Source organism: Micropterus dolomieu, linkage group LG23, assembly GCF_021292245.1.
Source record: "Micropterus dolomieu isolate WLL.071019.BEF.003 ecotype Adirondacks linkage group LG23, ASM2129224v1, whole genome shotgun sequence".
Classification (NCBI taxonomy): Eukaryota; Metazoa; Chordata; class Actinopteri; order Centrarchiformes; family Centrarchidae; genus Micropterus; species Micropterus dolomieu.
The window spans coordinates 23,553,553-23,563,690 of NC_060172.1; the positions used below are offsets into that span (position 1 = coordinate 23,553,553).

At 37.5% G+C, this 10,138-nt stretch overlaps 2 protein-coding genes across 4 annotated transcripts in view; both read right to left on the reverse strand.

The window, feature by feature from the left end:
* Positions 1–678: 678 nt before the first annotated feature.
* On the reverse strand, positions 679–8,332 carry chrdl2 (chordin-like 2). Of its 3 annotated transcripts, none has more exons than XM_046039151.1 (11): positions 8,176–8,332; positions 7,630–7,742; positions 7,374–7,467; positions 7,115–7,260; positions 5,489–5,582; positions 5,082–5,143; positions 4,298–4,466; positions 3,987–4,175; positions 3,716–3,889; positions 1,898–1,990; positions 679–1,751 (listed from the first exon to the last, which is right to left on the reverse strand). In XM_046039151.1, exons 1-11 carry the CDS (start codon positions 8,240–8,242, stop codon positions 1,618–1,620), a joined length of 1,335 nt encoding a protein of 444 aa, XP_045895107.1. In that variant the 5' UTR covers positions 8,243–8,332; the 3' UTR covers positions 679–1,617. The 3 variants fall into 3 exon arrangements, with proteins under 3 accessions (XP_045895107.1, XP_045895106.1, XP_045895108.1); XM_046039150.1 differs by having other exon boundaries at positions 3,701–3,889; XM_046039152.1 differs by having other exon boundaries at positions 3,701–3,889; positions 7,374–7,463; positions 8,176–8,314.
* An 857-nt stretch (positions 8,333–9,189) lies between these two features.
* Positions 9,190–10,138, reverse strand: part of spag7 (sperm associated antigen 7) — a 4,274-nt gene continuing 3,325 nt past the window's right edge. The window contains exon 8 of the mRNA XM_046039158.1: positions 9,190–10,138. The gene's annotated coding sequence lies outside the window, so the exon portion shown is untranslated.

Consider the following 10,138-nt stretch of genomic DNA (forward strand, 5'->3'; position numbering starts at 1 on the left):
ACATTTGTTTTTCCACCATTTTGAAGGGCATTTCAAAAACAACATCAGTTTGATATAGCTGAAATCAGTGAATCATATACTGTATGTATCTCTATATACTGAATTAATCTAGCCAACGCTTTAGTCAAAATATTGAATCAATAGTACAGCTTTTTCCAGCTCCTATTGTCCATCCTAAATAACTAGAAAAAGAGGAGAGACTCAACATACAAGTGTTAAGGATAAGGCGCTATGAAAGGAAAATCTCATTATATTTAATTTTGAGGAAAAAGTACAATGATTACGCGGATGCCAGTCAGCAGAACCCTGGTCTTATCAAGCTACGTTAACTAATAAGTGATTTTTATGAAACTGCTGGGTTTTGGAAAATATTCTGTGTATTGTGGGTGAAGGGAGTACTTTGAACTTCTGCTTTTGATTTGCATGCCTCTGATAACATTTCATCTCCAGCAGGAAAACAGTTTATCTGGCCTTCCGGAGTTCTATTTAATGGAGGCCTTCAGGCAACGACAGTGTAAGCAACGCCTTCAACAGCAACTGTGAGCTCTGAGTCACATTAAGCCTGTCTCAAGTACATATTCCCTCTGTCTCTGTATGACTCCATCTCCTTTACTTGTGGGCTGTGCATCATTTAAATGTGAAAGTTACAGCTAGAAACAAACCACACAAAAATGTTCACTGGTGTAAAACACTGCAAAACCTTTATGGGTTACAATTGTGAGCAGAGGTACAGAGTGCATTCAGCTACATCAACTATGACCACTTTAAAATACAAATATTTCTGGTATGTGGCGTTTATAAAATGTTTTTAAAAAAACCTGTGGCTGCATAAAAATAGCTACAGTAGGTCTATATTTTGACATCAGAAAGAATTGTGTAGGCTGTTTTCACACTAACAAATACACAGCTGACACAGCTGTGCATTCACTGGCAGATTTAACCCCAATGCCTCTTGCTACTTATATGCAAAAAACATTCAGTCAAATGTATGTACACAGAGATCATACAAGAACCAATACACTTTAAATAAGGTGACAAAACCTCAATTTGTATTTACAATAAATATGATAATCATATAGCATCCTTGAAAAAACCTTAACATTCTGACCAGAGCGTGGCCCTTTTCCCAACATATTCTAACACAAATTATCTTCATATGTTTAAAGCAAAGCGCTTGTTTAAGAAATACTGATACTACCTCAATAATTCAATAGATGCACATATTAACATCATTGAGTCAACGCAGCCAACTCTGACCATTTTTACACTCCACATTCACATTTACCCTTGTCACATTTTGTTTAGATCTTTCATCCTAAATCCACCCAATCTAATAATGTTTGAATCATGACAGGAGGCAGAACTATCTGCCAGTTTATGGCCATGGCAGTTATCAAAAACTGCTACTGCCTGTTTTGTAATCTAATAATTTACAAATATAAATATGTGAGGATTAAAACATGATGGACAACAATGTATAAATTGATAAACAATATAAATGAGAAGTTCTACTTGAATTACAGGAATCACGCGGGACATCCAATTGCAACATGTATGAATAAAGTATGTACCATGTAGTTATTCAGTATATAAAGAGTGTCAAAGGAGGAAAAACTATTAGGGTGAACACAGGTCTTCAATGTGCTTGGGATTTAGGAAAGTCACCATCTCCCGAATGCCGTCTTCACAAATTGTGGTCTGAGACGCTTTACTCAGATTGTCTCCCTCCTCTTTAAATTTTCTCCAAGTGTCTGAAAAAATTAACTTGAATTATTATAAATATGTCATCAAAACCAAAATTTTCATGTTAAAATAAGTCAGAAGGATTTAACCAAATTATACTAAGTTACTTAGTATTTCCAGAATCTAAAAATAAAAAAGCCATCGTGAAACAAACCTTCATCAAGTGTTGTAAGTAATGTGTAATTCTCTGGATGATCCATAATATCTTTTCTTTGAACATCCCCAATTTCCATTAACTGTAAAAGACCTGTATAAGTAAAAAACTCAGATGAGAGTCATACATTGGTACAGCAATACTGTATATACTGGAATACTGTATATATTGGAATACTGTATATATGAGAATAACTATTTTATATATATAAAATAGTTTGACATTTTGGAAAATATGCATATTCGTTTTCTTGCTAACATTATACAGGTGTCTGTCAGAGACAGTCGCGTGTGTCTTTTAAGCTGGAATTATTCTTCTGCGGAGATACACCAACTCTTGCAAAGCTACACTTAGCTCAAGAGACGAGACGATACACAATATTGTTTTCACGAGAATGAGAACATATTTTATCAATGTTTTAAGGAAATCTTCTATTACGAAATATATATTTGGAAAAATTGTCTTTTATTTGACTGAAACTCACAAAATGCATAACAATGCAGGTGCATTTTGAAATGTTGCTTGCATATGAGAAGCAGTCTAGGCCAAAATGTAATACTTTGCTTGCACATACATACATACATACATACATACATACATACATACATACTGTCATTTGTAAGTATGTGTATATGCGCAAACTGAGTATGTATATATTTGCAAGGTGAGTATGAATATATGTTTGAGGTGTGGGAGGCAGGGATCCGTAGTACAGTGGTTAATGCTCTTAATGCTCTTGCCTTTGGTGTGGGAGACCGGGGACTGATTCCCACTCACTGCATCTGTCATTTTAGCAGGTCTGGGGATTATGAGGACATGAAACCCTTCTTTTAATTATCTAACTATGATTCTTATTTCTGTGTGATTGCCAAATTATTAATTTTGTTCAGCGTCTTTATATTTTCAGATGAATGTAACCTAAGCTGTACCCTTGTATGGAGACGCAACAATATTAACAGGTCGTGCTGTCTGTCAGCCTCTCAGCTCCACAGGAGATGCTGCTGCTGAGTTTGTTAACCCTGAGAAGAGGGAAATACTGCATTTTCTGTTCTAGAAGGAGCAACTTTAACTCCTGTGACAGCCCACTGTAGTGAGGGAGGAGAATCTGCAACTCACAGACCGGGAGCTGATCAAATAAAAGCTTCAGCTAAGTCAGCAAATGCCAATGTAATGTGTTGACAGCAAAACAAGTGAAGGTTTATTTCTGGTTGATTAACTCATTTTATACATGTGGTTGAGTGGTGCAGTGGCAGAGAAATTGTTTTTCATGCTACCACACAAACGATTTAAAAGTCGCAGGGGCATCTTCTATGCTAATTTCACCCTCACACTCTGTCATGCTGATATCACGAGACAGCTTTTCACCTCGGCGAGAAATATTGTCACATTTTAATATTATACCCCTACCATTTCCTGATTCCAGGAATGATTCCATTGTGGTTAACACTGACACCCCTATCATGATAAATATGAAGCTACAGCCAGCAGCCAGATAGCTAAGCTTATCAGAAAAACTAGGGGTGTTTACCTGCTTCCAGCTAACAAAATAATTTGAGCAACACCCAAAGCTAAGCCATTAATTAAAGCGTACAAGAATGTTCTGATTTTAAGCGGGGCTATGTGCTAGACTATGTCTTGACTACCTGTTTCCTCCAGTTTCCAGTCTTTATGCTAAAGTAACGCTAACTGGCTGGTGTTTAATATCTAACAGCCAGATATCAGAGTGGTGTCAATCTTCACACCGAGGACGACAAAGCGTATTCTTTGCAAAATGTTGAACCATTCCTTTAATATAGTTCTCACCAGTAGTTACAGTACCTTCTACAGCCTTCCATACTTGCACTTCAACCTCAGCAGTACTTTGTCTTTCAATAGCAATGACCCTAACTGTGTTGGGAGGGTCAACTTTCAAAGATGATTCAACTTTATACACCAAGAGGTTATTTTTATATCCGAGATAACACTGGGTCTGGTTACTTTCAGCTTTACTTTCTAGAAGAGAGAAAAACAGATTGTGTGGATAATGTTAACAGGCAATCAACATCATCCATGTAAACAGTTTATTATGTCATGAGCCGTGTTTGACTACCTGGACAAGTCTTGCAGCACTTTCCCACTGATTTCATAGGATGTTGGCAAGGGTACTGGCTGGGGCATGTGATGCGCTTGCAGTCCTGGAGGCCATCAGTACAAGTGCACAGGATGCATTCCAGGACCTTCCCCAAAACTGGGTGCCACATGTCTCCATGAGAGTACGTCTTGCCATTGTATAAACAAGCTGAGAGAAATGGAAAACATCTGAGCGTTGTGCTACATATGGAAACGATTGTAAAGTTGTGAGGAACGAATCCATAAAATCAAATACCTATACAGGATCTTTCTGTTTTGACAAAGTCTCACCTCTTTGGTGTTTCCTCTGCAACAAAATCTTCACAGTAGTCTCCGAAGCCCCTTTGAGGTTAAGTTTACTGAGGCTCAGGCCTCTAGGGGAAGTTCTGACCTTGGGTGGAGTGGCCCGGTCAGACCGCCCCCTGCTTTGCTCTCCAGAACACTGGTCCACTGAATGCCTCTTTTGTAAACACAGATATAATAAAACAGTTATCTTCAATCTATTCAGCTATTGGCTCATTTGCTTTTCCCCCTGAGTGATAGCTGAAGGAGCATCAAATTTGCTCTAAATCATAAAAAGTTATAGCCCGACTCCAGATCTCTGAATCACCGCCCACATCTCAGATTTCTTCAACAATTCAAATAGAATGGCATTAAAATTCAGTCTTGTTATCAGGCCAAGTGATCCATGGATCATGAGGGAAAATGTGAAACCTTTGTATTTGATGATCAATATGGATGTTTCAGAAACAATCTAGATAATGTGATGCCAAATCGAGCAAATTATCCTTGCAGTCCTTAAGAGAAAATAATTAATTTGCTTGACCCCGTGCACAGGGAGCTCAAAGGTCAGCATCAGCTATAGAGTAGTTCTCTTAAAGCTTGTAGTGATCTCAGTGTCACATACAGCGACTCTTCATCTGAGCAGATTCTTCCAGTTCTTCAAGGTGCAGCTACTCAACTGATAACTCCACACTGCTATCTTTCACTACATTTAAATATATTTTCAAATGTCTAAAATATATCTTAGGCGTTGCTTTCATTCATATCTTGTGATAAATCAGCAAGAACATACCACGCCTCTGTACAGTTGTTGATTTCCATCCTCAGTTGATGAGGACCCACTGGTGCCATAATCTAAAGACCAGAGACAAAGATCAAAACCAACTGTAAGCACAATGCAATTAAAATGGTAAACATGGCAACCATTTACATATTGGCACGGCTGTAATTAATTAATCTACTTTCAGTGGAATTGTATCATGATGAAATTATCATATTGTGATGTTTTTTGTGTTTTGTCTGATATAGTGCATTACAGTGGAACACCTTTCATTGCAATGAGCATCATTTTGCATCTACATCAATTTCAGAAAAAACATTCTTATTAATCAGTCATATATTAGCCCAATATCTAAATGTTTTTATTGCAGGTAAGAAACAGAGTAAAGTAATTTTCTCAGCTTGGATGAGTTTATCTACCTTTACACACCAAACAGCAGGTATCTGGAACTGAGACTGGTGAGAAACAGGTGATTGGTTGGCATGTTTTCAGAGCGCAGAAGATGTTCCCATTCTGAAAAAAGAAAGGGAAGGAAAAATGTCTTCTTCTTTTTTTTTTAAATGTCCAAGTATGCGCTCCAGAAGGCAAGGCTTAAGTAGTCCAAGGTTTCTGCAGGTCTCTAGACTTGATCACATATTTATATGGACTCACATTTATATCACCTGGAATAACAGTCCAAACGAACTACAACTACTTCTGAGGTCTAATGTTATTGAAAAACACCAGCAAGAACATAATGAGACATTGTGACACATAGACACACTCACACACCAGTGGTGGCTGAGCTGTTGTGCAAAGTGCTAACCTGCTTATCAGAAGGGTTAAGGATTCAGTGTAATGCTCAAGGACACTCAAACCAGCAATGTTAGAAATAATGGACAAACTGCTGTAATACCTGAGCAACCTCAGCATACCTCAAGGCACCAGTAATATGTTGATAAACATGATTTGTACTGTTCTTTGTACTGTGTATACCAGGAATAATTTGGTTAAATACATTGTTATGTGTTGTCTCCTTGGAAACATCTGTTAACACCAATTAATAACTAAAATTAACTTCTGACATCATGTGGCCCTTTAAAGGACAACTCAAATGTAATGTCAATTTTGGCTTCACTTCCGCTTTCCCCTCCAATATCTGCCTTTTGTTTTCTAAATTAAAACATTCATCCACTTGCTTGTGCCGTTCACAACCAGGCAAAGCCAGCACACGAACCAGAGGGCGGAGACAGTCTTCAAGCACACGCAACATTACATGGCCCTCAAAAAACACAACACACACATCTCCTATCCATTTCTTGAGCTTGGACAGCACCTTGGTCAGCTATAGGGTTGTTTTTAAATGTGGCATATAAATAAATTTTAACTTGAATTTGAACACATGCACATAATGAATTTTGGAAAAATCTAAAATGCTTCAATGCACAAACCATGAGACATTTTAACACATAGGCCTCTGCTGTAACTTGTGGGAATATTGTACAAGTGCCGCCTTCATCTACTACTGTTGAGGCTCCAGCAATATTTATGATGTGAAAAGGTTTTGGTGAGCATACACATGGATTCTAATTGTTAGAAAGACATCATGTTGAGTCCTTAACATTTTTCATTTATCTATTAAACTAAATTAGAGTGCTTAAATATGTTATTTGAGAGGAAAAGAAGAATTACCAAACAAAGAAGGATTGTGAGGAATTCTTAAATATTCAGTGGGAAACATTTTATTGCACCACTGGCAAGGGTTGAGGTTTTGTTGTGTACCTTTTAAGATTAAGATAGCCTACATCTGAAAAGTCTGCAATTTTTCTGCTTTATTTATTTCTATTTCTTAGTGTTTTATTTTTAATGTCTTTTAAACCACATGGTAAATTTGGTCTGAAGAGTTTCACTACATGCAGTCTAAGAACCTGAGCTGACATAAAATGACAGACCTTAAATGCATTACATTACTATATGCATTTAGGATATGATATTCTTTCACTAAATCAATAAAAACCCAGTCTGACTGAAAAAAAAACAAATGTAGTATATTAGATGTAACTTACAGAGCATGTGCACATAACACACTGATTGCTTTGCTTGGATGGGAAGAGGTCGTGCTTGGTGAAGGTCTCCCCTGGCTGGTAAATACTTCCATTATACCTGCAGGACTTCACTGAAGCTCTCAGCCCTGCAGGGATCCTGGGCTCATCTGAAGAGGGCACACCACACAGGACAGGAGGCTTTAAGGTCACAACATATATCGTTTCTCTATAAAACTCAGAACTCAGGAGCTCATGAGGTGTATGGAGGAGGACAGTCTACCTGTGCATCTTGGACAACACTGCTGAGGTTCAGCTACAGGGTTTTCACATGGCAGAGCAGGACACTTGATTGTGTTACATTTCACATGGCCTGTCTAAGAGAGAGCATTGTTAGAGTTTACAAGCCCTGGCTACCTTTAAATTCCAACCACTATGGTCAGCAACTCAGAGCTCCTCAGACAGCAGAAAAACTTTAGTGTAATATTCCTTTAGATGTTTGTTCTGAAGTGATAAAGTTTGTAAATGTTTAAAGGCACCTCTGTGCAGACACAGCGCATGCAGAACATGAATCCGATGGGCTCCAGATAGGGATGCCAGCTGTCTCCTGGGCTGTATGTCTTGTCTTTGAAAGTACATACCACCCCCGACCCTGGGTGTCGAAAAATGAGGAGGATGAGCTACAGTGTTGAGAAACGCATATGGCGCAGATGAACCGAACACAAAGGCATTTGCATATTATGAACTAAGACATTTTGTCGAAGCAAAAATCAGCGCCAAGTGGTGCAAACTGCAGGAAAACATGTGAAACTGCAAATGCCACTGATCCCACTACAGCCCATAATAAGCATTAAGACAAACAGGAATCAGGATTTAACTTATGAGGCTTCTGTGCCAGAATGAGCTAAATAATCTTTACACCAAAGTTCTGTTTCAAGCAATAGAGGATGCTGATCTTAAAATATCCGCTCAGATTCGGCTAAGTCCGACAAAACTTATTTTAGTCACATTTTCATGATTTTCCTTATTTGAAGCTCCACACGTTTGCTCAGGACCGAATAAGCATCAGCAGGGTCTGGTCTTACCTTTCCGGGGTTTTAGCTCTGCGTCTGCAAACCAAACGATGAAACACAACAAAAACATGGACTTCATTTTTTTACATGTGCTTGACAGAGCCTTCAAGGCGCAATAAATATGTTTCTGCGAGGCAGAAACTGCAGGACAGTGTGAAACAAGCGTTAAAAAAAAAAAAACAAAAAAAAAACAGAGTCCAACATTTTTCTCGATTGATCTATGGCGCCTCCTTCAGGAGAAAAGAGGTAGCGCCGGCTCAAGAACAGCGATGGCGCTCATCGCTGTGACCGCATGACCCTAAAATTAATTACAAATTGAGTTAGCAAATAACAGAGGTGGAGAAAGTGTTGTCAAGTGGTTTTTAACTTTAATTGTATTTCTACACACATACATCCATATTGGTAGCTAAATGTACTTACAGTATAAATAGGCTACTAATTAGTCAACAGAATGGCCACTCTCAAGATGTGCTATACTGTTATTTATTATTAGTATTGTACATTAATGTGCATTCTAATGTTCTAAAGTCTTAGCTGGTTGAGGTGGACATAATTTTAATTATACTAATCCATAAAAATGCATCCTATTTTCCTATAATTATAGCCAGTTACTCTAGCTGACAGATCCATTTATTGAGGTGAAAAGTACATTTCCCCCTAAAATAAAGTGAAGTAGAAATTATTCCCATAAATGAACCCCCGCCCAACATAATATTTTGTCTAATAGGTGTCCTCATGAGAGAAGAGTATAAATACACAAGTGAGTGGTTGATATATTGAACTTTATGTAAGTAGATACCCAGTGAGCGCACTGGTCTAATCAAGTCATTATACTATCATCTATTACATTCAGTGATAGTGAAATTATCACTGAATGCCAATCCAATTCTATGGTCATTTTTGAACCTGTATTTTGTGTTGTTGTATTGGATTCAATGATATTATACAGGGTTTTTGTTATTTCAAGTTTCTTGCATCCTGCACTAAACTAAAACCTGTCAAAATAATGCAGAAATGAGGGCAACAGACAGTTCTCCATTTATTAACACACACACACAGGGGATAAAACTGTACAACCAGGTTAAATAGACGTCAAGATGCAAAGAAACTTACTTGAAGAAATTACAAACAAAAGAGATATGACCAATATCTCTACAGTGACTCTGGTACTTCAACTCCCTCCTATGATGCCTAGTGGGAGCAATCACATGGCTGAATAATATTTAGTTTGGAGTAACAGTTTAATTCCGTCAGATGTATGGAAAGAAAATCTCAAGACTTGATCACAGATTCCTAAAATTCACAAAACTGCATTTTCTAAAAAGTAAATCCTCTTGCAGTGGAGGAAATGGCATGCTTCCAACTTTCTGAATTTCTCAAACAAGTTGAGACAAAGAAAAAAAAAAAAAAAAAAAAAAAAAATCAACAAAGAAACCAAAAGCTGGTCAATAGACAGCATTCCTTTTTCCCTTTTAAAAACTGCACTGGATATCTAGAACAGTGTGGCACTTTTCAGCCATGCCTTACTTTCAAAAACATCATCCAGCCTGGCCAAAGCTTAAAATATGCCAATATTTTAATGTTAAAATGTCACTTATAACTGTAAATGCACATCTCCATCAAAAATGTCAATCGCTGCCAAAAAACATCCTTTAAAAATGATGTTAGAAGATATCGGGTGTTTGTAAGTAGCTAAGCACCCACATTGGAAAAAAAATAATAAAATAAAATAAAATATATATATCAAAACAACTTTCTCATACTACATAGGGTTCAATCATGTGTGTGAGAAGCTTGATAACTGACAGAATGTCACAGGCAAATGTGACCGACACACCAGTACGTCCGCCAAAAATGATTTCATGATTTTAACACAGTCAAGGTGGCACACTTACTACAACGCCTGTCATGAAAGTTATACTTTTAAATGTCTGAAGTACAGGATATTAAATTATAGGATGAATTGGACTGACCC